This window comes from Xenopus tropicalis, chromosome 2, assembly GCF_000004195.4.
Source record: "Xenopus tropicalis strain Nigerian chromosome 2, UCB_Xtro_10.0, whole genome shotgun sequence".
NCBI lineage: Eukaryota > Metazoa > Chordata > Amphibia > Anura > Pipidae > Xenopus > Xenopus tropicalis.
In genome coordinates, this window is record NC_030678.2 from 1,787,574 (window position 1) to 1,815,356 (window position 27,783).

The 27,783-nt window shown below is 54.6% G+C and overlaps 1 protein-coding gene and 1 long non-coding RNA gene across 2 annotated transcripts; one reads left to right on the forward strand and one right to left on the reverse strand.

Annotated features, from left to right (window-relative positions):
• Positions 1-219: 219 nt before the first annotated feature.
• On the forward strand, positions 220-27,688 carry fstl1 (follistatin like 1). Its single transcript, NM_001045756.1, is given in 11 exon segments — positions 220-245; positions 337-387; positions 20,265-20,369; positions 20,455-20,584; positions 21,944-21,976; positions 22,205-22,335; positions 23,461-23,576; positions 23,682-23,794; positions 25,474-25,584; positions 25,877-25,938; positions 26,155-27,688. Coding segments are annotated over 11 exon segments (900 nt in total). The 5' UTR covers positions 220-242; the 3' UTR covers positions 26,200-27,688.
• LOC116408736 lies at positions 23,917-24,951 on the reverse strand. The gene is made up of 3 exons (XR_004221188.1): positions 24,315-24,951; positions 24,123-24,278; positions 23,917-24,066 (listed from the first exon to the last, which is right to left on the reverse strand). It is a non-coding gene; the product is annotated as an uncharacterized LOC116408736 (long non-coding RNA).
• Positions 27,689-27,783: the final 95 nt, after the last annotated feature.

Below are 27,783 nucleotides of genomic sequence, written 5' to 3' on the forward strand. Positions count from 1 at the left end.
GAGGGGCAGATAGTTGTAGGGGAGCAGGATACGGGGGCAGATAGATGTTGGAGAGAGGGGGCAAATAGTTGCCGATCGGGGGGCAGGGACAGAGTGGGGGGAGGCGGGAGAGGAGGGAGGGGAGGGAGGGGACGGGGGGGGGCAGGGGGAGGGACGGAGGAATTTAGGATCCAGTTTCAGCACCAGATCTCGGGGAGAATAGAATCAGAAGGGAAAGGGAAGAGATCGGATCTACTGACACTATGGTGAGTCCGGAGCCCCTTCTGCCGTCTGTACCCCCTTGTGCCCCCCTGAGCCGCCGGCCCCCCAGCACTAACGGTCTGTTCTTCCCCCCAGCACCTGAGCTGCCTCCCCCTACTGGCCCTGCTGGCCCTCTGCTCCGCTCTGGTAAGTACTGGGGGGACTGGGATGGAACTGGGGGGGCTGGGATGGAACTGGGGGGACTGGGATGGAACTGGGGGGACTGGGATGGAACTGGGGGGGCGCTGAATTGGACTATTTACTTGCTGGGATGTACTGGTATTGCCCCCCCCTTCCCTGGCTCTGCATTCCTTACAGTTAACCCCTCTCTGCCCTGGGGCTGTGCTGCGCGATATACTGGCATTTAACCCCCTCTCCTGTACATGCAGGATCTCGGTCCATGTTTTAACCGCTTCCCTTCCCGGTATAAAGCCTAATGCAGAATCATTATGGGTTCTGTATCAACAGAATCTTCCAGTTCTGGTTACTGTGCCCCCTGTGGGCCCCCCAGTACTGTGCCCCAGGATACAGGCCCCCCAGTAATTTGCCCCAGGATACAGGCCCCCCAGTACTGTGCCCCAGGATACAGGCCCCCCAGTACTGTGCCCCAGGATACAAGGCCCCCAGTACTGTGCCCCAGGATACAGGCCCCCAGTAATGTGCCCCAGGATACAGGCCCCCCAGTAATTTGCCCCAGGATACAGGCCCCCCAGTACTGTGCCCCAGGATACAAGGCCCCCCAGTACTGTGCCCCAGGATACAGGCCCCCTAGTAATGTGCTCCCTGTGGGCCCCCCAGTAATGTGCCCCCTGTGGCCCCCCCAGTAATGTGCCCCAGGATACAGGCCCGCCAGTAATGTGCCCCCTGTGGCCCCCCCAGTAATGTGCCCCAGGATACAGGCCCCCTAGTAATATGCCCCCTGTGGGCCCCCCAGTAATGTGCCCCAGCATACAGGCCCTCCAGTAATGTGCCCCCTGTGGGCCCCCCAGTAATGTGCCCCCTGTGGGCCCCCCAGTAATGTGCCCCCTGTGGGCCCCCCAGTAATGTGCCCCAGGATACAGGCCCTGAATCTGTCTGTTACCCTCCAATCCTGGCACCATGCCCACCCTGTACCACTTCTGTCTGTAGCCACAACCCCTCTGGGTATTGCCCATGGGGCAGTTTGGGGGGGGCAGAATGGGGGGCAGCAGACCATTAATCTCTCTGAACAGAGACAGGAATGTTATTGTCATGTTGGCCCCAGAAACTCTCAGATCTGCCCCTGCCCCCTATACACTGGCCCCACAGCTGCCCCAGGTCTGGGGGCCCCATTATGTCTGTATAGTAGGAGACAGAGGGCGGGGGGGAGGGATGGCTGGGGTTCCCCCCATCCGGATGGCACTAGGCCTGGTTATGTGGTTCAGCAGACACAACATTTGGCTTGGCCCCCAACATCAGGAGGGCCCCCAACATCAGGAGGGCCCCCAACATCAGGAGGGCCCCCAACATCAGGAGGGCTCCCAACATCAGAGGGCCCCCAACATCAGGAGGGCCCCATGCAGGAAAAAATGGAACATCAGGAATTCCCAGTCTGTGGCCCCCAGTTGGCTAAACCAGCAGGGGGGGCTGCCTTCATATTTGGGCGTGAGGTGGCCAATGTGGCAACTAACGGATTAAATAGGAGGTAATAGCAAGCCTGGGTGCTATTGGTTGTTACTGGGGGCCCTACTGCCACCCGGGGGGGGGCTGGTTATTGCATGGCTGGGGTACACACAGTGTTTAATATTTAATCAGATGCCCCGGGCCCCCCATGGGTGCAGTCCCACTGCCTTATAGTCTCAGCCTGGGGGTGATAGTGGGACTCCTGAGCCAGATGTGGCCCACTAAATGCCTGATTAACCCTTCGGCTGCAGGATGGGGCCCCAGGACCCTGTCTTGGAATTGCGGCCTGAGCTCTGAGACCCCCCAGGCGCTTGTTAAGGCAGTGAGATCATTACACAGACACAAAGGGGGGGTTACAGTTTGGAAAGTGGCTGTAAGAAAACATACAATCCAGACCCACAGTTTCCTTAAGTGCCACCCCCCCCCTTCCTGGAATGAGCCGAGCCGGTAGGAATTAACTCATGAAGTCCTGGCCTATTCGGCTTCTCTAATTATTTACAGGATTTATACGAATTTCGGGACATGTCCCCCCCCCCCCAAATATTTACTCTTTGCCTTTAGTATTGGGCTGATTTATTCTTTGTCCCCCAAATAGTTAATTCAGTTATAGGCTCTTGTAGGAGGTCTGTGGTTTAGTTAATGGTTTGTTGTGTCTGGGGGTCTTACCTGTTGCCTTTAACAACCCCAGTAATGTTACAGTATTGTTTAGATGCCATGTTTTGGGGTGAAATGTGCAGCCTTGTGCCTTTATATGGGGGGCACAGAACCCCTCAGTGACTGCTAATATCCTTATCATTTACAGTAGGGGGTACATTATCCCTTATAATACATGAGTGATACTCAGAGTTCCCTGTATAACTCAGCCTGCAGCCTTGTGCCTTTATATGGGGGGCACAGAACCCCTCAGTGACTGCTAATATCCTTATCATTTACAGTAGGGGGTACATTATCCCTTATAATACATGAGTGATACTCAGAGTTCCCTGTATAACTCAGCCTGCAGCCTTGTGCCTTTATATGGGGGGCACAGAACCCCTCAGTGACTGCTAATATCCTTATCATTTACAGTAGGGGGTACATTATCCCTTATAATACATGAGTGATACTCAGAGTTCCCTGTATAACTCAGCCTGCAGCCTTGTGCCTTTATATGGGGGGCACAGAACCCCTCAGTGACTGCTAATATCCTTATCATTTACAGTAGGGGGTACATTATCCCGTATAATACATGAGTGATACAGTAATGGAATAACAGGGTAATGCTGATACCAGTAGTGCAATGCAGCAATAACAGTTGTTAGATTGCAAGCTCTGCAGCCCAGGGCTGTACCATTTACTGTAATGAAGCCTTGTGCTAAAAGGGTGTTTCTGGGTTTTTGGCCGCACAAAGATCTCTATTCCCAGGGCGACTGGGGGTTCAGACCATTTCAGGGCTCCTCCCAGTGAGTCACTATCTGGCCGGGCAGTTGGTGGGTGCGGTAGGGATGTAACACCCTGTAGATGTCATTCCTGGGGGCACCTGGGGGGGCTCCGTCATCCCCCCGGGCACCCCGTCTCCCAGTACTGCTGCCACCCAAGAAGTAACTTCATTTCTGTTGACTTTATTGCGCCCCACTTTGTCTCCCAAGCCCCCCACTCTTTCTGCCTATGTGTGCTCCTGTGTGGGGCTCCTTATATTCAGGGGCCTGGGGCAGTTGCCCCATTTGCCTCCCTAAGGTAAGCTCTGGGGGTCAGTGTATGGGCCGATTGGCAGATACGGAGATGATTGTACAATTAAACCCCCTTTGGGTTCAGGTGAAGTTGGTGAATTTGTGGGTCTTTCAGGAATGAGGTGATGCCCATTGTGCCCCCAGATTGGCACTTACTTGCAGCAATGCCCCCAACTGTTTGCTTATTGGGGGCTTATTGCCCACACAGGCCCTGATACAGAGGAAGGGGGTAACTGTCACAATTCAACTCCCGGGCACCTTACAGCCAGTGGGCAGGGCCCCCCCGGGCCCCCCAATGTGTGAGTTCTGTCACGTGGCACTTCCCTATGGCAGCTGCTGTTTGTGGAGTAAACATGGCATTGGGGGGTTAGAGAAGGGGGGGGGGGGACAACAAGGGAAACTTGTGTAACAAGTAAAGAGTGCCAGGTGGGCTTCTGGGGGGCCACAAACACAGCTGCTCTGTCCCCTCCTCTATGTTTGTACAGTGGCTGCTACTGAGCCCACATGTGGCCCCCAGTCCCCTCCCCATGGCTAGCGGGGCGGGGGGGGGGGGGGCTACAGATCTGATCTGCACTGTACATGGGGGGATTGGGGTGAGACATGGGGTAACTAAGTGTCTTCTTGACACTTACCCTGCTCTAATGCCCCTGCCCCTTCCATGAACTGCCCCAGCAACTGAAAGAACGAGGGCCTGTTTGCTAGTAACAGAGCAGTGAGTAGGGGCAGATTGCTAGTAACAGAGCAGTGAGTAGGGGCAGATTGCTAGTAACAGAGCAGTGAGTAGGGGCAGATTGCTAGTAACAGAGCAGTGAGTAGGGGCAGATTGCTAGTAACAGAGCAGTGAGTAGGGGCAGATTGCTAGTAACAGAGCAGTGAGTAGGGGCAGAGCAGTGAGTAGGGGCAGAGCAGTGAGTAGGGGCAGATTGCTAGTAACAGAGCAGTGAGTAGGGGCAGAGCAGTGAGTAGGGGCAGATTGCTAGTAACAGAGCAGTGAGTAGGGGCAGATTGCTAGTAACAGAGCAGTGAGTAGGGGCAGAGCAGTGAGTAGGGGCAGATTGCTAGTAACAGAGCAGTGAGTAGGGGCAGAGCAGTGAGTAGGGGCAGATTGCTAGTAACAGAGCAGTGAGTAGGGGCAGATTGCTAGTAACAGAGCAGTGAGTAGGGGCAGATTGCTAGTAACAGAGCAGTGAGTAGGGGCAGAGCAGTGAGTAGGGGCAGAGCAGTGAGTAGGGGCAGATTGCTAGTAACAGAGCAGTGAGTAGGGGCAGATTGCTAGTAACAGAGCAGTGAGTAGGGGCAGATTGCTAGTAACAGAGCAGTGAGTAGGGGCAGAGCAGTGAGTAGGGGCAGAGCAGTGAGTAGGGGCAGAGCAGTGAGTAGGGGCAGAGCAGTGAGTAGGGGCAGAGCAGTGAGTAGGGGCAGAGCAGAGTAATATTATAGTCAGGGAGTAATAATACCAATTCAGGGCCACACACACAGTGTTACCCCAATACCCAACACATATTCAGGGGCGTATTATTGCCCCAAATCTCAGTACAGATACAGGGGGCCATATATTGTTACCCCAATACAGATTAAGCAGTACCCACTGTAACCCCAATAACCCCTGCACAGCTTTTGGGGGCAAATACTGTAGGACCAATACCCTGTAAAGATTTAGGGGGTACACTCTGTAACCCAGTGCCTGATACAGTATGTTGGGGGCTCACACATTAGTTAGGGTGTCCAGCAGCTGTTGGTCGGGTTCCTCCCCTCCCTGGGCGAGTGTTTTGGCTACAGCGATGCCCAGTCACATTGTGCCACACAGACAGAATGGCCAACATCTGCCCCACGCCAGGGTTTCCTCTCATTGTGTCATATCTTGGCCACAAGCCTCTCCAGCCGGCAGTGCTGTAATGGAAAGGAGACTTCCAAATAAAGGGTAACTGGTCCCACCCTGAGCCTTGGGAGTTGTTCTGGCCTTGAGTGCATCCCTGGAAACCCAGCCATAAAGCAAGGCAGGACTGCTGTGTTACTTGGTGAAGTGATGCTATTGGTTAGCAGGATTATGGGAATATCAGGCAGTTTCCTTGGGGTTGTTTGGGGGAATTAGCAGGATTAAAGGGGAAGTTGCAGTGTGTAATTGTAGGGCCCATATAATGTGTAATTGTGGGGCCCCCGGGGAACAGCTGCGAGGGGGTGGGGTTGGCTTTGCCTTGTAATTAAATCCATTTATCTCCTTCTCCAGGTACAGGGGGGACAGGTAGGGACAGGTAGGGACAGGCCTGCCATTATTGGCATTCTCACCCCCCCCCCATGGCTTCTGTAACCCATTGTGTGCCAGACCTGCCAGCTGGGGGCGTGGTTCCTTGTTACACTGCTGTTTCCTGTCTGTCCTACTTGCCCTTTATATCTGGGCCCTTTCCCCTGAATTCAATCAAAGCGTTAGGGGCCGGGTGGGTCTCATGGGGGGCAGAATGGGCCAATAATCTTATTATTGTTGGACCGAACTGAGCGATTGCAGAACAATTTTATGTGGTTCTTGTCCCCACTGACCGGACCCTCGGTGCTGGTGTCGGGGGGGGGGGTGTTTAGTGAGTGAGGCAGGGCTGCCAGATTTATTTTTCCAAACCACCCAAAGTCAGTTTTAAAACCAGCCCAAAACTGGCCAAAAGCCTCTTTGAAAGTAGCCCAACAATAGCCCAATACACGCAATGAGAAAGAAATTCTAAAAAATAAAAGTATATTTGGGAAAACTTGCCTTATTAAAGTGTATAATCACTCCCCAAGCCCTGTGCCCCCTCCCCAGTTACTGGGATGGCTGATAATTCCCTCTGTGCCCAGTTACTGGGATGGCTGATAATTCCCTCTGGGCCCAGTTACTGGGATGGCTGGTAATTCCCTCTGTGCCCAGTTACTGGGATGGCTGGTAATTCCCTCTGGGCCCAGTTACTGGGATGGCTGATAATTCCCTCTGTGCCCAGTTACTGGGATGGCTGGTAATTCCCTCTGTGCCCAGTTACTGGGATGGCTGATAATTCCCTCTGTGCCCAGTTACTGGGATGGCTGGTAATTCCCTCTGGGCCCAGTTACTGGGATGGCTGATAATTCCCTCTGTGCCCAGTTACTGGGATGGCTGATAATTCCCTCTGGGCCCAGTTACTGGGATGGCTGATAATTCCCTCTGTGCCCAGTTACTGGGATGGCTGATAATTCCCTCTGTGCCCAGTTACTGGGATGGCCGGTAATTCCCTCTGTGCCCAGTTACTGGGATGGCTGATAATTCCCTCTGGGCCCAGTTACTGGATGGCTGATAATTCCCTCTGGGCCCAGTTACTGGGATGGCTGATAATTCCCTCTGTGCCCAGTTACTGGGATGGCTGATAATTCCCTCTGTGCCCAGTTACTGGGATGGCTGGTAATTCCCTCTGTGCCCAGTTACTGGGATGGCTGATAATTCCCTCTGGGCCCAGTTACTGGGATGGCTGATAATTCCCTCTGGGCCCAGTTACTGGGATGGCTGATAATTCCCTCTGTGCCCAGTTACTGGGATGGCTGATAATTCCCTCTGGGCCCAGTTACTGGGATGGCTGATAATTCCCTCTGTGCCCAGTTACTGGGATGGCTGATAATTCCCTCTGGGCCCAGTTACTGGGATGGCTGATAATTCCCTCTGGGCCCAGTTACTGGGATGGCTGGTAATTCCCTCTGTGCCCAGTTACTGGGATGGCTGATAATTCCCTCTGGGCCCAGTTACTGGGATGGCTGATAATTCCCTCTGGGCCCAGTTACTGGGATGGCTGATAATTCCCTCTGTGCCCAGTTACTGGGATGGCTGATAATTCCCTCTGTGCCCAGTTACTGGAATGGCTGATAATTCCCTCTGGGCCCAGTTACTGGGATGGCTGGTAATTCCCTCTGGGCCCAGTTACTGGATGGCTGGTAATTCCCTCTGTGCCCAGTTACTGGATGGCTGGTAATTCCCCTCTGTGCCCAGTTACTGGGATGGCTGATAATTCCCTCTGTGCCCAGTTACTGGGATGGCTGATAATTTCCCTCTGGGCCCAGTTACTGGGATGGCTGGTAATTCCTCTGTGCCCCAGTTACTGGATGGCTGGTAATTCCCTCTGGGCCCAGTTACTGGGATGGCTGGTAATTCCCCTCTGTGCCCAGTTACTGGATGGCTGATAATTCCCTCTGGGCCCATGTGCTGTATTCCTCTGTGCCATATGGTGGCTGGTAATTCCCTCTGTGGCCCAGTTACTGGGATGGCTGATAATTCCCTCTGTGCCCAGTTACTGGGATGGCTGATAATTCCCTCTGGGCCCAGTTACTGGGATGGGCTGATAATTCCCTCTGTGCCCAGTTACTGGGATGGCTGATAATTCCCTCTGGGCCCAGTTACTGGGATGGGCTGATAATTCCCTCTGTGCCCAGTTACTGGGATGGCTGATAATTCCCTCTGTGCCCAGTTACTGGGATGGCTGATAATTCCCTCTGGGCCCAGTTACTGGGATGGCTGATAATTCCCTCTGTGCCCAGTTACTGGGATGGCTGATAATTCCCTCTGGGCCCAGTTACTGGGATGGCTGGTAATTCCCTCTGGGCCCAGTTACTGGGATGGCTGATAATTCCCTCTGGGCCCAGTTACTGGGATGGCTGATAATTCCCTCTGGGCCCAGTTACTGGGATGGCTAATAATTCCCCCTGTGCCCAGTTACTGGGATGGCTGGTAATTCCCTCTGGGCCCAGTTACTGGGATGGCTGGTAATTCCCTCTGTGCCCAGTTACTGGGATGGCTGATAATTCCCTCTGGGCCCAGTTACTGGGATGGCTGATAATTCCCTCTGTGCCCAGTTACTGGGATGGCTGGTAATTCCCTCTGTGCCCAGTTACTGGGATGGCTGGTAATTCCCTCTGTGCCCAGTTACTGGGATGGCTGATAATTCCCTCTGGGCCCAGTTACTGGGATGGCTGATAATTCCCTCTGGGCCCAGTCCTGCTGGGAAGTCACTACAGAAATGGATTCAGAATGTTGCATTAACCCCAGACATGATATACATATGGGTGTGTTGTACTACAACTCCCAGCAGCCCCAAGAGATCCTGAGAGTTATAGCTTAAGGATCAACTGCAGAAAGTAACAAATGGCAGCCCCCCCACATCACAGAAGAAAATAATGTTACAATCTCATAAATACCCTATAGAGCAGGGAGCAGGAGCCACTGTCTATACTGTCCCATTGCATGCTGGGTATTGTAGTTTTATATTAATCCTAGCTGTAGGCTAATTGTTAGATACAAACTACATTACCCAGCATGCAGTGGGACAGGCACGTCAGGTTTACTAGGGGGAAAAACCCGCCAAGGCTCCAAAAAATAGCCCATATCTGTACCTTGGCTTTGGGTTTGTACTTGGGAAACCCGCCTGGTGTTTAAATTAGGAACCCAATGTGGCGGGAAACCTGCCAACCCGTGAGTGTGAGTGTGTGTGTGTGAGTGTGAGAGAGTGAGAGTGAGTGAGAGTGAGTGAGTGAGTGAGTGAGTGAGTGAGTGAGTGAGTGTGAGTGAGTGAGTGTGAGTGAGTGAGTGAGTGTGAGTGTGTGTGTGAGTGAGTGTGTGTGAGTGTGAGAGAGTGAGAGAGAGTGAGTGAGAGTGTGTGAGTGAGTGTGTGAGTGAGAGTGTGTGAGTGAGAGTGTGTGAGTGAGAGTGTGTGAGTGAGAGTGTGTGAGTGAGTGAGAGTGAGTGTGAGTGAGTGTGAGTGAGTGAGAGTGAGTGAGAGTGAGTGAGAGTGTGTGAGTGAGTGTGTGAGTGAGAGTGAGTGAGAGTGAGTGAGTGTGTGAGTGAGAGTGAGAGAGTGAGTGTGAGTGAGTGTGAGTGAGTGAGAGTGAGTGAGAGTGAGTGAGAGTGTGTGAGTGAGTGTGTGAGTGAGAGTGAGTGAGAGTGAGTGAGAGTGTGTGAGTGAGTGTGTGAGTGAGTGTGTGAGTGAGAGTGTGTGAGTGAGAGTGTGTGAGTGAGTGAGAGTGTGTGAGAGTGTGTGAGTGAGTGTGAGTGTGTGTGTGTGTGAGTGAGTGTGAGAGTGAGTGAGAGTGAGTGAGAGTGAGTGAGAGTGAGTGAGAGTGAGTGAGTGAGAGTGAGTGAGAGTGAGTGAGTGAGTGTGAGTGTGTGTGTGTGTGAGTGAGTGTGAGAGTGAGTGACACCCCCGTTAGGCTGTTGACATTATAAAGAATTTTATGTTTATAGAAAATTCTTTCCAAAGAAGATTCTCTCACTATTACTGTGTCCCCTCCCCCAGTACTGACATCATCCCATACGCACGGAACGATTCACTCTGGTACTGAAAGGGTTACCGGCCTGCAGGGGCTCATGGGATTCCTTATTTACTTGAACAGTTTTTTCCCAAGAATGAGACCCCCCCACCCAGTTTATCTCTTGCCTCAGACTCTCAATCCCAGCATTCCAGCGGGAAAGCAAATCTGAGGCACCCAGGCTCCCCCTCCCAGTGGTACCTCCCATGGCCCCTCCCAGTGGTACCTCCCATGGCCCCTCCCAGCGGTACCTCCCATGGCCCCTCCCTATCAGCCCCCGGTGTATGAGCGCCCAGACGGGTCTCAGTGTGCGGAGGGGACGCGGCGGAGGGGACGCCAGGTTATTAGTGCGCTTCCCAGGCCGATACCCAAGGGATTCTGGGAAATGTGAGCACCGGCCTAGGGCCCCGCCTGCACTTTAGCTTCTTCCTTATCCGCGGCGAGCCGCTCACTGGCAACAGGGTCACACTACCGGGCCACTCATATCCCATGATCTCCCAGAATGCCTCGCTGCTGGGCCAGTACAGTATGATACCCAGAATGCCTCGCTGCTGGGCCAGTACAGTTTGATACCCAGAATGCCTCGCTGCTGGGCCAGTACAGTTTGATACCCAGAATGCCTCGCTGCTGGGCCAGTACAGTATGATACCCAGAATGCCTCGCTGCTGGGCCAGTACAGTAAGTTACCCAGAATGCCTCGCTGCTGGGCCAGTACAGTATGATACCCAGAATGCCTCGCTGCTGGGCCAGTACAGTTTGATACCCAGAATGCCTCGCTGCTGGGCCAGTACAGTAAGTTACCCAGAATGCCTCGCTGCTGGGCCAGTACAGTATGGTACCCAGAATGCCTCGCTGCTGGGCCAGTACAGTTTGATACCCAGAATGCCTTGCTGCTGGGCCAGTACAGTATGGTACCCAGAATGCCTCGCTGCTGGCCAGTACAGTTTGATACCCAGAATGCCTCGCTGCCGGGCCAGTACAGTATGATACCCAGAATGCCTCGCTGCTGGGCCAGTACAGTTTGATACCCAGAATGCCTTGCTGCTGGGCCAGTACAGTATGATACCCAGAATGCCTCGCTGCTGGGCCAGTACAGTAAGTTACCCAGAATGCCTCGCTGCTGGGCCAGTACAGTATGGTACCCAGAATGCCTCGCTGCTGGGCCAGTACAGTTTGATACCCAGAATGCCTCGCTGCTGGGCCAGTACAGTATGATACCCAGAATGCCTCGCTGCTGGGCCAGTACAGTTTGATACCCAGAATGCCTCGCTGCTGGGCCAGTACAGTTTGATACCCAGAATGCCTCGCTGCTGGGCCAGTACAGTATGATACCCAGAATGCCTCGCTGCTGGGCCAGTACAGTATGATACCCAGAATGCCTCGCTGCTGGGCCAGTGCAGTATGATACCCAGAATGCCTTGCTGCTGGGCCAGTGCAGTATGGTACCCAGAATGCCTTGCTGCTGGGCCAGTACAGTTTGATACCCAGAATGCCTCGCTGCTGGGCCAGTACAGTTTGATACCCAGAATGCCTCGCTGCTGGGCCAGTACAGTTTGATACCCAGAATGCCTCGCTGCTGGGCCAGTACAGTATGATACCCAGAATGCCTCGCTGCTGGGCCAGTACAGTTTGATACCCAGAATGCCTCGCTGCTGGACCAGTACAGTATTGTACCCAGAATGCCTCGCTGCTGGACCAGTACAGTATTGTACCCAGAATGCCTCGCTGCTGGGCCAGTGCAGTAAGTTACCCAGAATGCCTCGCTGCCGGGCCAGTACAGTACAGTACAGTAAGTTACCCAGAATGCCTTGCTGCCGGGCCAGTGCAGTAAGTTACCCAGAATGCCGTACTTGTATGGCCGTAGGAGGAGGTTACAGGGCCCATATAATGTTCTGGGTCAGAGCCCGACCATCTGGGAAGGCCTATAAGGTTTTAACCTTTTGCTGCATTTCCCCCTGGGGAGACAGGGAACATATGGGGGGCAGCTGGTTACCATAGAAACTGGCTGAGGAATTATGGGAAGGGAGGAGTTCTACAGTACTGTGACTGGGGGGGTATATGTAAGAGTTAGGGAGTAATATAGTCAGGGAGTTATATACCCCTATACTAGTAGTTTGGGGGCTGTATGGGGGGGGGGGTCTCAGCTCTGAGCTGTAAGCACTGAGGGCCCGCTCTGTAGGGGGCAGGGGGGGGGCACAGGGCTTCAGAGTAAGCAGAAGGGCTGGGGGGCAATTGTAGGAAATGAGAGAGATGCTGGGGCTAGAGCAGGAGTCAGTGGCTCAGTGGGAATTCTGGGAGTTGTAGTTCAGGCAGAGCTGGGAGCCACAGAGTAGGAGGCAGAATCGGGGCCGAGTGGGTCAGGGATGTTCCTTGTATTGTATCTGACTCTCTCCCCCTCCTGCTGCCCCTTTAAGGTCTGGGGGGGGGGGGGGCTGCAGTAACTTGGCAGCCTGTGATTGGCCAGTTCTAGGGTGAGCTGAGCACACTGATTGGCCCACGTCCCATGTAACCAGCTGTGAGTTTGCATCTGGAATCCATTACAGTCTGGGAAATGGGAATGCCCCGCCCTTAACCCCTCACTTCCCGGCTCTTAAAGGAACAGCGCTCTCTCACGGAACCCACATTGGGCTGATTGTGTCGAGAAAGTCATTTCTTTATTCCCTGTTCTGTGGCTTTTCCATGTTACTCCCCACTGGTTACTATGGCAACAACACTCGCAAACATTGTGCAGCTACAGGGGAACCCAACTATGCTCCAGTAAAGAAGGGGTTCAGCAGGAACAGCCCCCTAAGTTTGCTCATAAATATCAATAGATTGCAAGCTCTGTGGGACAGGCATAGTGAATACATAACTGTGCTGAACAGAAAGAATGCTAGCGCTCTGACATGCACTGGATTCCTGACCCATATGGAACAGATCAGGGAGAGCAAGAGGCGGGTCCTCTCTCACCCCAAGCCCCTCCCACCCAACCTCATTCTCATTCCTTACAGGGGGGCAATATTACTTCTTAGCACTGGGGAATTCACCCTCCTGCTGGGTTTGGTTGTAACAGGCCTTGTACCAGGGGATTCTGGGTAACGCCGGGCTTGTCTCTCAGGAGCTAGCAATGAATTCTGGGTAACGCCGGGCTCGTCTCTCAGGAGCTAGCAATGAATTCTGGGTAACGCCGGGCTTGTCTCTCAGGAACTAGCGAGGGATTCTGGGTAACGCCGGGCTTGTCTCTCAGGAACTAGCGAGGGATTCTGGGTAACGCCGGGCTCGTCTCTCAGGAGCTAGCAATGAATTCTGGGTAACGCCGGGCTTGTCTCTCAGGAGCTAGCAATGAATTCTGGGTAACGCCGGGCTCGTCTCTCAGGAGCTAGCAATGAATTCTGGTAACGCCGGGCTTGTCTCTCAGGAACTAGCGAGGGATTCTGGGTAACGCCGGGCTTGTCTCTCAGGAACTAGCGAGGGATTCTGGGTAACGCGGGCTCGTCTCTCAGGAGCTAGCAATGAATTCTGGGTAACGCCGGGCTTGTCTCTCAGGAACTAGCGAGGGATTCTGGGTAACGCCGGGCTTGTCTCTCAGGAGTTAGCAATGAATTCTGGGTAACGCCGGGCTTGTCTCTCAGGAACTAGCAAGGGATTCTGGGTAACGCCGGGCTTGTCTCTCAGGAGCCAGCGAGGGATTCTGGGTAACGCCGGGCTTGTCTCTCAGGAGCTAGCAATGAATTCTGGGTAACGCCGGGCTCGTCTCTCAGGAGCTAGCAATGAATTCTGGGTAACGCCGGGCTCGTCTCTCAGGAGCTAGCAATGAATTCTGGGTAACGCCGGGCTTGTCTCTCAGGAACTAGCGAGGGATTCTGGGTAACGCCGGGCTCGTCTCTCAGGAACTAGCGAGGGATTCTGGGTAACGCCGGGCTTGTCTCTCAGGAACTAGCGAGGGATTCTGGGTAACGCCGGGCTTGTCTCTCAGGAGCTAGCAATGAATTCTGGGTAACGCCGGGCTCGTCTCTCAGGAGCTAGCAATGAATTCTGGGTAACGCCGGGCTTGTCTCTCAGGAACTAGCGAGGGATTCTGGGTAACGCCGGGCTCGTCTCTCAGGAACTAGCGAGGGATTCTGGGTAACGCCGGGCTTGTCTCTCAGGAGCTAGCAATGAATTCTGGGTAACGCCGGGCTCGTCTCTCAGGAGCTAGCAATGAATTCTGGGTAACGCCGGGCTTGTCTCTCAGGAGCCAGCGAGGGATTCTGGGTAACGCCGGGCTCGTCTCTCAGGAACTAGCGAGGGATTCTGGGTAACGCCGGGCTTGTCTCTCAGGAACTAGCGAGGGATTCTGGGTAACGCCGGGCTCGTCTCTCAGGAGCTAGCAATGAATTCTGGGTAACGCCGGGCTCGTCTCTCAGGAACTAGCGAGGGATTCTGGGTAACGCCGGGCTCGTCTCTCAGGAGCTAGCAATGAATTCTGGGTAACGCCGGGCTTGTCTCTCAGGAACTAGCGAGGGATTCTGGGTAACGCCGGGCTTGTCTCTCAGGAGTTAGCAATGAATTCTGGGTAACGCCGGGCTCGTCTCTCAGGAACTAGCAAGGGATTCTGGGTAACGCCGGGCTCGTCGCTCAGGAACTAGCGAGGGATTCTGGGTAACGCCGGGCTCGTCTCTCAGGAACTAGCAAGGGATTCTGGGTAACGCCGGGCTTGTCTCTCAGGAGCTAGCAATGAATTCTGGGTAACGCCGGGCTTGTCTCTCAGGAACTAGCAATGAATTCTGGGTAACGCCGGGCTCGTCTCTCAGGAACTAGCGAGGGATTCTGGGTAACGCCGGGCTCGTCTCTCAGGAACTAGCAAGGGATTCTGGGTAACGCCGGGCTCGTCTCTCAGGAACTAGCGAGGGATTCTGGGTAACGCCGGGCTCGTCTCTCAGGAACTAGCGAGGGATTCTGGGTAACGCCGGGCTTGTCTCTCAGGAACTAGCGAGGGATTCTGGGTAACGCCGGGCTCGTCTCTCAGGAACTAGCAAGGGATTCTGGGTAACGCCGGGCTCGTCTCTCAGGAACTAGCGAGGGATTCTGGGTAACGCCGGGCTCGTCTCTCAGGAACTAGCGAGGGATTCTGGGTAACGCCGGGCTCGTCTCTCAGGAACTAGCAAGGGATTCTGGGTAACGCCGGGCTTGTCTCTCAGGAGCTAGCAATGAATTCTGGGTAACGCCGGGCTCGTCTCTCAGGAACTAGCGAGGGATTCTGGGTAACGCCGGGCTCGTCTCTCAGGAGCTAGCAATGAATTCTGGGTAACGCCGGGCTTGTCTCTCAGGAACTAGCGAGGGATTCTGGGTAACGCCGGGCTTGTCTCTCAGGAGTTAGCAATGAATTCTGGGTAACGCCGGGCTCGTCTCTCAGGAACTAGCAAGGGATTCTGGGTAACGCCGGGCTCGTCGCTCAGGAACTAGCGAGGGATTCTGGGTAACGCCGGGCTCGTCTCTCAGGAACTAGCAAGGGATTCTGGGTAACGCCGGGCTTGTCTCTCAGGAGCTAGCAATGAATTCTGGGTAACGCCGGGCTTGTCTCTCAGGAACTAGCAATGAATTCTGGGTAACGCCGGGCTCGTCTCTCAGGAACTAGCGAGGGATTCTGGGTAACGCCGGGCTCGTCTCTCAGGAACTAGCAAGGGATTCTGGGTAACGCCGGGCTCGTCTCTCAGGAACTAGCGAGGGATTCTGGGTAACGCCGGGCTCGTCTCTCAGGAACTAGCAAGGGATTCTGGGTAACGCCGGGCTCGTCTCTCAGGAACTAGCAAGGGATTCTGGGTAACGCCGGGCTTGTCTCTCAGGAGCTAGCAATGAATTCTGGGTAACGCCGGGCTTGTCTCTCAGGAACTAGCAATGAATTCTGGGTAACGCCGGGCTTGTCTCTCAGGAACTAGCGAGGGATTCTGGGTAACGCCGGGCTCGTCTCTCAGGAACTAGCAAGGGATTCTGGGTAACGCCGGGCTCGTCTCTCAGGAACTAGCGAGGGATTCTGGGTAACGCCGGGCTCGTCTCTCAGGAACTAGCAAGGGATTCTGGGTAACGCCGGGCTTGTCTCTCAGGAGCTAGCAATGAATTCTGGGTAACGCCGGGCTTGTCTCTCAGGAACTAGCAATGAATTCTGGGTAACGCCGGGCTCGTCTCTCAGGAACTAGCGAGGGATTCTGGGTAACGCCGGGCTCGTCTCTCAGGAACTAGCAAGGGATTCTGGGTAACGCCGGGCTTGTCTCTCAGGAGCTAGCAATGAATTCTGGGTAACGCCGGGCTCGTCTCTCAGGAACTAGCGAGGGATTCTGGGTAACGCCGGGCTCGTCTCTCAGGAACTAGCAAGGGATTCTGGGTAACGCCGGGCTTGTCTCTCAGGAACTAGCGAGGGATTCTGGGTAACGCCGGGCTCGTCTCTCAGGAACTAGCGAGGGATTCTGGGTAACGCCGGGCTCGTCTCTCAGGAGCTAGCAATGAATTTTGGGTAACGCCGGGCTTGTCTCTCAGGAACTAGCGAGGGATTCTGGGTAACGCCGGGCTCGTCTCTCAGGAACTAGCAAGGGATTCTGGGTAACGCCGGGCTTGTCTCTCAGGAGCTAGCAATGAATTCTGGGTAACGCCGGGCTTGTCTCTCAGGAACTAGCAATGAATTCTGGGTAACGCCGGGCTCGTCTCTCAGGAACTAGCGAGGGATTCTGGGTAACGCCGGGCTCGTCTCTCAGGAACTAGTGAGGGATTCTGGGTAACGCCGGGCTTGTCTCTTAGGAACTAGCGAGGGATTCTGGGTAACGCCGGGCTTGTCTCTCAGGAACTAGCGAGGGATTCTGGGTAACGCCGGGCTTGTCTCTCAGGAACTAGCGAGGGATTCTGGGTAACGCCGGGCTCGTCTCTCAGGAGCTAGCAATGAATTCTGGGTAACGCCGGGCTCGTCTCTCAGGAACTAGCGAGGGATTCTGGGTAACGCCGGGCTCGTCTCTCAGGAACTAGCGAGGGATTCTGGGTAACGCCGGGCTTGTCTCTCAGGAACTAGCGAGGGATTCTGGGTAACGCCGGGCTTGTCTCTCAGGAGTTAGCAATGAATTCTGGGTAACGCCGGGCTCGTCTCTCAGGAACTAGCAAGGGATTCTGGGTAACGCCGGGCTCGTCGCTCAGGAACTAGCGAGGGATTCTGGGTAACGCCGGGCTCGTCTCTCAGGAACTAGCAAGGGATTCTGGGTAACGCCGGGCTTGTCTCTCAGGAGCTAGCAATGAATTCTGGGTAACGCCGGGCTTGTCTCTCAGGAACTAGCAATGAATTCTGGGTAACGCCGGGCTCGTCTCTCAGGAACTAGCGAGGGATTCTGGGTAACGCCGGGCTCGTCTCTCAGGAACTAGCAAGGGATTCTGGGTAACGCCGGGCTCGTCTCTCAGGAACTAGCGAGGGATTCTGGGTAACGCCGGGCTCGTCTCTCAGGAACTAGCGAGGGATTCTGGGTAACGCCGGGCTTGTCTCTCAGGAACTAGCGAGGGATTCTGGGTAACGCCGGGCTCGTCTCTCAGGAACTAGCAAGGGATTCTGGGTAACGCCGGGCTCGTCTCTCAGGAACTAGCGAGGGATTCTGGGTAACGCCGGGCTCGTCTCTCAGGAACTAGCGAGGGATTCTGGGTAACGCCGGGCTCGTCTCTCAGGAACTAGCAAGGGATTCTGGGTAACGCCGGGCTTGTCTCTCAGGAGCTAGCAATGAATTCTGGGTAACGCCGGGCTCGTCTCTCAGGAACTAGCGAGGGATTCTGGGTAACGCCGGGCTCGTCTCTCAGGAGCTAGCAATGAATTCTGGGTAACGCCGGGCTTGTCTCTCAGGAACTAGCGAGGGATTCTGGGTAACGCCGGGCTTGTCTCTCAGGAGTTAGCAATGAATTCTGGGTAACGCCGGGCTCGTCTCTCAGGAACTAGCAAGGGATTCTGGGTAACGCCGGGCTCGTCGCTCAGGAACTAGCGAGGGATTCTGGGTAACGCCGGGCTCGTCTCTCAGGAACTAGCAAGGGATTCTGGGTAACGCCGGGCTCGTCTCTCAGGAGCTAGCAATGAATTCTGGGTAACGCCGGGCTTGTCTCTCAGGAACTAGCAATGAATTCTGGGTAACGCCGGGCTCGTCTCTCAGGAACTAGCGAGGGATTCTGGGTAACGCCGGGCTCGTCTCTCAGGAACTAGCAAGGGATTCTGGGTAACGCCGGGCTCGTCTCTCAGGAACTAGCGAGGGATTCTGGGTAACGCCGGGCTCGTCTCTCAGGAACTAGCAAGGGATTCTGGGTAACGCCGGGCTCGTCTCTCAGGAACTAGCAAGGGATTCTGGGTAACGCCGGGCTTGTCTCTCAGGAGCTAGCAATGAATTCTGGGTAACGCCGGGCTTGTCTCTCAGGAACTAGCAATGAATTCTGGGTAACGCCGGGCTTGTCTCTCAGGAACTAGCGAGGGATTCTGGGTAACGCCGGGCTCGTCTCTCAGGAACTAGCAAGGGATTCTGGGTAACGCCGGGCTCGTCTCTCAGGAACTAGCGAGGGATTCTGGGTAACGCCGGGCTCGTCTCTCAGGAACTAGCAAGGGATTCTGGGTAACGCCGGGCTTGTCTCTCAGGAGCTAGCAATGAATTCTGGGTAACGCCGGGCTTGTCTCTCAGGAACTAGCAATGAATTCTGGGTAACGCCGGGCTCGTCTCTCAGGAACTAGCGAGGGATTCTGGGGTAACGCCGGGCTCGTCTCTCAGGAACTAGCAAGGGATTCTGGGTAACGCCGGGCTTGTCTCTCAGGAGCTAGCAATGAATTCTGGGTAACGCCGGGCTCGTCTCTCAGGAACTAGCGAGGGATTCTGGGTAACGCCGGGCTCGTCTCTCAGGAACTAGCAAGGGATTCTGGGTAACGCTGGGCTTGTCTCTCAGGAACTAGCGAGGGATTCTGGGTAACGCCGGGCTCGTCTCTCAGGAACTAGCGAGGGATTCTGGGTAACGCCGGGCTCGTCTCTCAGGAGCTAGCAATGAATTTTGGGTAACGCCGGGCTTGTCTCTCAGGAACTAGCGAGGGATTCTGGGTAACGCCGGGCTCGTCTCTCAGGAACTAGCAAGGGATTCTGGGTAACGCCGGGCTTGTCTCTCAGGAGCTAGCAATGAATTCTGGGTAACGCCGGGCTTGTCTCTCAGGAACTAGCAATGAATTCTGGGTAACGCCGGGCTCGTCTCTCAGGAACTAGCGAGGGATTCTGGGTAACGCCGGGCTCGTCTCTCAGGAACTAGTGAGGGATTCTGGGTAACGCCGGGCTTGTCTCTTAGGAACTAGCGAGGGATTCTGGGTAACGCCGGGCTTGTCTCTCAGGAACTAGCGAGGGATTCTGGGTAACGCCGGGCTTGTCTCTCAGGAACTAGCGAGGGATTCTGGGTAACGCCGGGCTCGTCTCTCAGGAGCTAGCAATGAATTCTGGGTAACGCCGGGCTCGTCTCTCAGGAACTAGCGAGGGATTCTGGGTAACGCCGGGCTCGTCTCTCAGGAACTAGCGAGGGATTCTGGGTAACGCCGGGCTCGTCTCTCAGGAGCTAGCAATGAATTCTGGGTAACGCCGGGCTTGTCTCTCAGGAACTAGCGAGGGATTCTGGGTAACGCCGGGCTCGTCTCTCAGGAACTAGCGAGGGATTCTGGGTAACGCCGGGCTTGTCTCTCAGGAGCTAGCAATGAATTCTGGGTAACACCGGGCTCGTCTCTCAGGAGCTAGCAATGAATTCTGGGTAACGCCGGGCTTGTCTCTCAGGAGCCAGCGAGGGATTCTGGGTAACGCCGGGCTCGTCTCTCAGGAACTAGCGAGGGATTCTGGGTAACGCCGGGCTCGTCTCTCAGGAACTAGCGAGGGATTCTGGGTAACGCCGGGCTTGTCTCTCAGGAGCCAGCGAGGGATTCTGGCTAATTGGAATTTTGTATGGAATTTGTTTGTGCAAAGAGCTTGCAATCCAATGGCCATAGGGAACATGGCTGCCAGAGTGAGTGAGTGAGTGAGTGAGTGAGTGAGTGGGTGGGTGGGTGAGTGAGTGGGGGGGGGGGGGAAACCCAGTTATTCATAAGTAACTAAGCCCCGGGTTGCTGGGGCCTTTGCACTTGGTCTTGTTTCTCAGACCTTGGGCCCCTGCTGTTGGGCCCCGTACACACGAGTGCAAGCTCATTGCAACAAACTCCCGGTGTTTCATCATGTGCTTCCTTATGTGCAGTCTGGGCACTCACTGCCCCCTCCTGGCCGCTCATGGTACTGCCCCAGGCAGGTTGTACAGAGCTTAATGGCTCACATTACAGTGTAACACTGAGTTATTTGGGTCAGTTCCCCTTTATTATGACAAGGAATGGACCTGCCTTTCCACTAACCCGGGATTGTGTCTCTGTTGTTCCAGGAGGAGCCCAAGAGCAAATCCAAGGTTTGTGCCAACGTGTTCTGTGGGGCAGGAAGGGAATGTGCCGTGACGGAGAAGGGGGACCCCACCTGCCTGTGTATTGAGGTGAGATATTGGGCTCAGGGAAGGGGAACTCCCACTCTGGGGGGCAGGTTATAGGGCAATTTTAACTGATATCTCCCCCCCCCAGAAATGTAAATCACACAAAAGGCCAGTTTGTGGCAGTAATGGCAAAACCTACCTGAACCACTGCGAGCTGCACCGCGACGCCTGCCTCACCGGCTCCAAGATCCAGGTTGACTACGATGGGCACTGCAAGGGTAAGTAAGGCCATCAGCCCCTGAGAGGGCAAATTGGAGGCAGTGGAGGAAAAGGGGGGTCAGTAGGGCAAGATGGAGACAGTAGGACAAGATGGAGACAGTAGGGCAAGATGGAGACAGTAGGGCAAGATGGAGACAGTAGGGCAAGATGGAGACAGTAGGGCAAGATGGGGACAGTAGGGCAAGATGGGGACAGTAGGGCAAGATGGAGACAGTAGGGCAAGATGGAGACAGTAGGGCAAGATGGGGACAGTAGGGCACGATGGAAAGAGTAGGTTAAGATGGGGACAGTAGGACAAGATGGAGACAGTAGGGCACGATGGAAAGAGTAGGTTAAGATGGGGACAGTAGGACAAGATGGAGACAGTAGGACAAGATGGAGACAGTAGGACAAGATGGGGACAGTAGGACAAGATGGAGACAGTAGGGCAAGATGGAGACAGTAGGGCAAGATGGAGACAGTAGGGCAAGATGGAGACAGTAGGGTAAGATGGGGACAGTAGGACAAGACGGAGACAGTAGGGCAAGATGGAGACAGTAGGACAAGATGGAGACAGTAGGACAAGATGGAGACAGTAGGGCAAGATGGGGACAGTAGGGCAAGATGGGGACAGTAGGGCAAGATGGAAAGAGTAGGTTAAGATGGGGACAGTAGGACAAGATGGAGACAGTAGGGCAAGATGGAGACAGTAGGGCAAGATGGAGACAGTAGGGCAAGATGGAGACAGTAGGGTAAGATGGGGACAGTAGGACAAGACGGAGACAGTAGGGCAAGATGGAGACAGTAGGACAAGATGGAGACAGTAGGACAAGATGGAGACAGTAGGGCAAGATGGGGACAGTAGGGCAAGATGGGGACAGTAGGGCAAGATGGAAAGAGTAGGTTAAGATGGGGACAGTAGGACAAGATGGAGACAGTAGGGCAAGATGGAGACAGTAGGGCAAGATGGAGACAGTAGGGCAAGATGGAGACAGTAGGGCAAGATGGAGAGTATTTTAGGGCAATGTTGCCCCTTCAGGCCCAGCTCCAGGAACCCAGTTTAGTACCAGAGTTTGAACAGCAAAAGTAGAACCCACAAAATCTGTTTTTAAACTGGGCTTTGGTTGAAATTGCTGGACTCAGTGGCAGAACTATAGAGGAAACCGACCCCACAGTCACAGGGGGCAGGTCAGAGGGGCTTCCTCTATAGAGCGCAAGCTCTTGGAGAATGTGGGGCCCGAGTGGGATCGTTGTGCTACAGACTGATTGGGTATAGTGACATTGGGTGGGTAGGACTAGGGGGGCCTGGAGGGTCAGTGGGGGGCACAGAGGGCCCGTTCTGTTTGAGTAATGACACTTTTTGTTCTGTTCCGGTGCAGAGAAGACGTCGGACACCCCCGCGGCAGTTCCAGGTAGGAGAATGTTCTGTTCTTTTCCCTTTGCCAGTAGCAAAAATGCCCCCCGCCCAGTTACCCTGGCGCCAGTACCCGAGGAACGGCAGAGGCACCAGTATAACTGGGCATGATGGGATGTTTGCTGTGTTTGGGTCACTGTGGGGGGCTGGCCCCCTGGTCTGTACATATTTATATATATATATAATGATTCATTGGCTCTTCCTTGTGCCCCCCGGCCCCCCGCAGTTGCCTGTTACCAGTCGGACCGGGACGAGATGCGCCGGCGAGTGATCCAATGGCTGCAGACTGAGATCATCCCCGACGGTTGGTTCTCCAAGGGCAACGACTACAGCGAGATCCTCGACAGGTACTTCAAGGTAAAGCAACGCCCACTTATTGTACTGGGGGGAGGGGTCAGAGGGAGAGGGGAGGTGGCCTGACCAGGAGGGGGCGGGTGTGGGTGAATTGGTGCCTGTGTGGGGGGGATGAGTGTGAGTATTGGCTTTGAGTGTGAGTATTGGCTGTGAGTGTGAGTATTGGCTGTGAGTGTGTATATTGGCTGTGAGTGTAGGTGTGTGTATTGGTTGTGAGTGTGAGTATTGGCTGTGAGTGTAGGTGTGTGTATTGGCTGTGAGTGTGAGTATTGGCTGTGAGTGTGAGTATTGGCTGTGAGTGTGAGTATTGGCTGTGAGTGTTAGTATTGGCTGTGAGTGTGAGTATTGGCTGTGAGTGTGAGTATTGGCTGTGAGTGTAGGTGTGTGTATTGGCTGTGAGTGTGAGTATTGGCTGTGAGTGTGAGTATTGGCTGTGAGTGTGAGTATTGGCTGTGAGTGTGAGTATTGGCTGTGAGTGTGAGTAGGAGTGCTGTTATTGTGTGAATCTGGCAAGCAATTCTATTGGTTGGCCCCATAACAGGGGCAGTTGCATATAGAGTGTGGCCCTTCAGTTCCCACCTGTGGCCCCATGATGGCAGCACCGAGCAATAGATTCCTACTGGGATCCCATTTATAATAATAAAGGTGACAGTTTTCCCCCCAGAAATAACAAACTGCCCATGTAACAAACCAGGGGCCACATGTCGGAGCGTGAGTGCCATCCATCTTGCCCCCCCTCCCGACTGGCGCATCTCCCTGATGGGGTTAATGGCTGCTTTGCGCGCAGCGGCGCCCCCGGTGGGGACAGGATGGGGAGAAGGAGCCGCTGACAGGAAGATAAATGAGCCGGGAATCCCATTTGGTACCACAGGGAGGCAGTTGCCATGGTGACAAGGCTGCACGGATGGTTCTGCCACCTGAGTGTAACTGCTGCTAATGAGACCCCCCAGGGGCCCCCGCGGAGTGATGGGGGCGAGACAGCTGCAGTGACTTCTGGGAGTCTCAGCCCCAAATCTACCCAAATAGAACGATTAGCAATGAAAAGAGCTCATAAAAGACCAATTGCAGGGTGTTTGGATCGTTCCGTGTGACCCCCCCCCACACTCACGTCTCCCCCCCCCCTCACAGAAATTCGATGATGGCGACTCCCGGCTGGATTCGGCGGAGCTGCAGAGCTTCCTGGAGCAGAGCCAGAGCACCAACATCACCACCTACAAGGACGAGGAGACCAACAGGATGCTGAAGTGAGTGTGGGGGCGGGGCCTTGGGGGTGTGGCCTTTATAATAACCCTGCCCCCCGGGGTGCTTGCAGCAGTAGTAGTTACAGTGCCCCGTGTTCTGCCTGACAGGAGTCTGTGTGTGGAGGCTCTCATTGAACTCTCCGATGAGAACGCAGACTGGAAGCTGAGTAAAAACGAGTTCCTCAAGTGCCTGAACCCCGACTTCCAGCCCCCCGAGAAAAGTAAGTACCCAGTGCCCCTGCCAGTCACTTACCTGCCCCTCCCATTCTCTAGTCACTTACCTGCCCCTCCCATTCTCTAGTCACTTACCTGCCCCTCCCATTCTCTAGTCACTTACCTGCCCCTCCCATTCTCTAGTCACTTACCTGCCCCTCCCATTCTCTAGTCACTTACCTGCACCTCTGCCCCTCCCATTCTCTAGTCACCTACCTGCACCTCTGTCCCTCCCATTCTCTAGTCACTTACCTGCCCCTCCCATTCTCTAGTCACTTACCTGCCCCTCCCATTCTCTAGTCACTTACCTGCCCCTCCCATTCTCTAGTCACTTACCTGCACCTCTGCCCCTCCCATTCTCTAGTCACCTACCTGCACCTCTGTCCCTCCCATTCTGTAGTTACTTACCTGCCCCTCCCATTCTCTAGTCACTTACCTGCCCCTCCCATTCTCTAGTCACTTACCTGCCCCTCCCATTCTCTAGTCACTTACCTGCACATCTGCCCCTCCCATTCTCTAGTCACCTACCTGCACCTCTGCCCCTCCCATTCTCTAGTCACCTACCTGCACCTCTGTCCCTCCCATTCTCTAGTCACTTACCTGCCCCTCCCATTCTCTAGTCACCTACCTGCACCTCTGCCCCTCCCATTCTCTAGTCACTTACCTGCACCTGTGCCCCTCCCATTCTCTAGTCACCTACCTGCACCTCTGCCCCTCCCATTCTCTAGTCACTTACCTGCACCTGTGCCCCTCCCATTCTCTAGTCACCTACCTGCACCTCTGCCCCTCCCATTCTCTAGTCACCTACCTGCACCTCTGTCCCTCCCATTCTCTAGTCACTTACCTGCCCCTCCCATTCTCTAGTCACCTACCTGCACCTCTGCCCCTCCCATTCTCTAGTCACTTACCTGCACCTGTGCCCCTCCCATTCTCTAGTCACCTACCTGCACCTCTGCCCCTCCCATTCTCTAGTCACTTACCTGCACCTCTGCCCCTCCCATTCTCTAGTCACCTACCTGCACCTCTGCCCCTCCCATTCTCTAGTCACTTACCTGCACCTGTGCCCCTCCCATTCTCTAGCCACTTACCTGCACCTCTGCCCCTCCCATTCTCTAGTCACTTACCTGCACCTCTGCCCCTCCCATTCTCTAGCCACTTACCTGCACCTCTGCCCCTCCCATTCTCTAGTCACTTACCTGCACCTCTGCCCCTCCCATTCTCTAGCCACTTACCTGCACCTCTGCCCCTCCCATTCTCTAGCCACTTACCTGCACCTCTGCCCCTCCCATTCTCTAGTCACTTACCTGCACCTCTGCCCCTCCCATTCTCTAGCCACTTACCTGCACCTCTGCCCCTCCCATTCTCTAGTCACTTACCTGCACCTCTGCCCCTCCCATTCTCTAGCCACTTACCTGCACCTCTGCCCCTCCCATTCTCTAGCTACTTACCTGCACCTCTGCCCCTCCCATTCTCTAGTCACTTACCTGCACCTCTCCTTCCTTCCCGTCACTTACCTGCACTGTTACCCTCCCTTTGTGCCTCTCTCCCCGGCCCCCTACCCTCTCTCCTTCCCTACACCCCCCCCGCACCACCCACCCCTACCCGCTGTTTTGCCCCGATGCCCCGACCCACAGTAAGTGCTGATGGTGCTGTTGAGACTGGACCTGACCTCCCTTCCCTGTGACAGAGTGCGCGCTGGAGGATGAGACGTACGAGGACGGCGCCGAGACCCAAGTGCAGTGCAACCGCTGTGTGTGCGCCTGTGGGAACTGGGTCTGCACCGCCATGGCGTGTGAAGGTACCGCCCCCCCTCCCCTGTGGCCCCTAAATTATACCCAGGATTCGCCCCCTTTTTCAGCAGGATTTGGATTTGCCCGACTCCAAGTGCCCGGCCGAACCAAATCCTTCAAATCACATGACTTTTAGTCACACGGAAGCTGAAAATGGTTTTGACCCCTTTGTAGCCTAATGTGCATATTGGCTGAACCCCAAATAGTGTATTGGTTGCACCCCGACTCCTATAGAGAGAAGGGGGACGGGCGGCAGCCCCTGCGGCTGCACAACTCTCACGGCTGCTCTGTGCTTTGCAGGGAAGGACGGGGATCACGGGGACGACATGGGCCGATACGTTGAGGAGATCAGGAAGCAACAGGTGAGGGGTTGGCGGGTCGGTACCCCCCATACTCAGGGGCGCAGTGTCGCTTAGCAACCCGAGTCTCCCTGGTGAGGGGCACCAGGCTTTGCCCACAGCGCCAGCTAGTGGAACTACTGAGCCCATACAGCCTCCCTGGCCACACGCGCTGGGGTTCTGATCCGTCCTCTGTACCGTGTAACTGATTTGTGCCCTTTGTGCCCCCCCCCCCTATAGGAAACAGTGGAAAACTCCAAGACCGGCAGCAGCAAAGACGCCTAAAGCCAAGAAGCGGATTCCATTGGCTGCCGGGGGGGCCGCCCAGGGGCCACAGCAGAATTATATTAATATGCATCAAAGAAAAATAATTCCGATTTTAGGGCATAGGTGCAACACGAGGGGGGGAGGGGCTTGTGGGGGAGCTTTACCCCCCCAAACCCAAAAAATCATGATCCCTGCGCAATAAGGCACTCATCTGTTGTGTTACCGGGTGTCTCTCCAGTCAGGGGCCTCTGTGATTGGCCGATTATTCATACCAACAAAATCTAGTGATTGGGAGAGAAATCCCTTCCCAGGATGCCCCTGGCCTAGACCGGACTTGCTGAGTGCCTTATTGCTTGTGAGTAGCACCTCTGTATTGGTGCAAATAGTGCCCCCCCCCCAAATACTTTCACTTTTAATTTACCCCCCGAGGGACGGTGTAAGGGATGCAGGTAGCCAGGGGTTAATCGACTGGCCGGGCACCTTCCCCTGAGTTTGTTGTTAGACCGGGCCCCGGGGCCCCTACTCTGGGCTTCTAACAAACCATCTTCTCCCAGTTGAACCATGAACTTGTTGCCCCCAGAAGTGTAGGTCGTTCGGGGGGTGCCACTTGGTTTGGAGCAGAAAGGACCACAATGACCCACTTTGTAAGCCCCGCCCCCAAGGGACGTGTTAAGGTGCTATTGTTTCTGTAACACAGTCGGTCAAGCCCGGATTGTACCTTTCCATTTATACTTTGTCTTCCCGGTAGTGATTACGTGTGTAATTGTAGGCGTAGTTTTTATATTATTTTTTTAATCTCCGTGGCCACTTGTCCTTTAAAGGACTACTGCACTCGGGGGGGGGGGGGGGGGTTACTGCTATTTGTAGGTCCGTGCAGCCTGGGTATCAGCAACCCAAATACTAGGGACGGGGAATGGTTCCCACACACACAAAAAAGCAAAGTATCTGCCTGCGGGGTATGTAAATCTGTCCAGGAGGGAGGGGCTTAAAGGATCCGCCCATGAGGAACTTGCATTTTTCCATTCTGGCATATCTAACTGCCCACGGGGAATTGTTATGATTGGTGCTTTGTTTGTGTGCCCCCTGGGGGCAGTGAAATTACTTGAAATAAACGTTGGCAGATATTTCTGGGTGCGTTGAATTAGGGGGTACAGTACCAGATCCGATTGCTGTGTGGGGGGCGGGGCATAGAGTGCTGATATACTGTAATTATGATAAATCCCCTTAGATAGTAATAAGTGGCCCCCTGTGTAGGTAGAAATTACCCCCCTCCCCCAGTGCGATTGGACCCCCTATGTTTCACTGATTTGATGCTGTGCCATAGCAGAACCAGGCTCCTCCTCCTTGGGGGTGGGGCTTATGCACATTGTAGCCTATCAGAGCCGCTGATTTCCCCCCTCTCAGTATTCAGAGCTTCCTTCCCGCGTATATTTCACCGCCATATTTGTTTTTATATTTGTATATTGTTTTTTATTCTATAACGACCAAATAAAAATAAATTAAAAGACTTGCGGGGGTGTCATTGTCTCGCTCGGCCCTCCAGCTGCTGATTTATCATAGGACTGGGGGAACAGTAGCAAGGTGCTATTACTGGGGGCACAG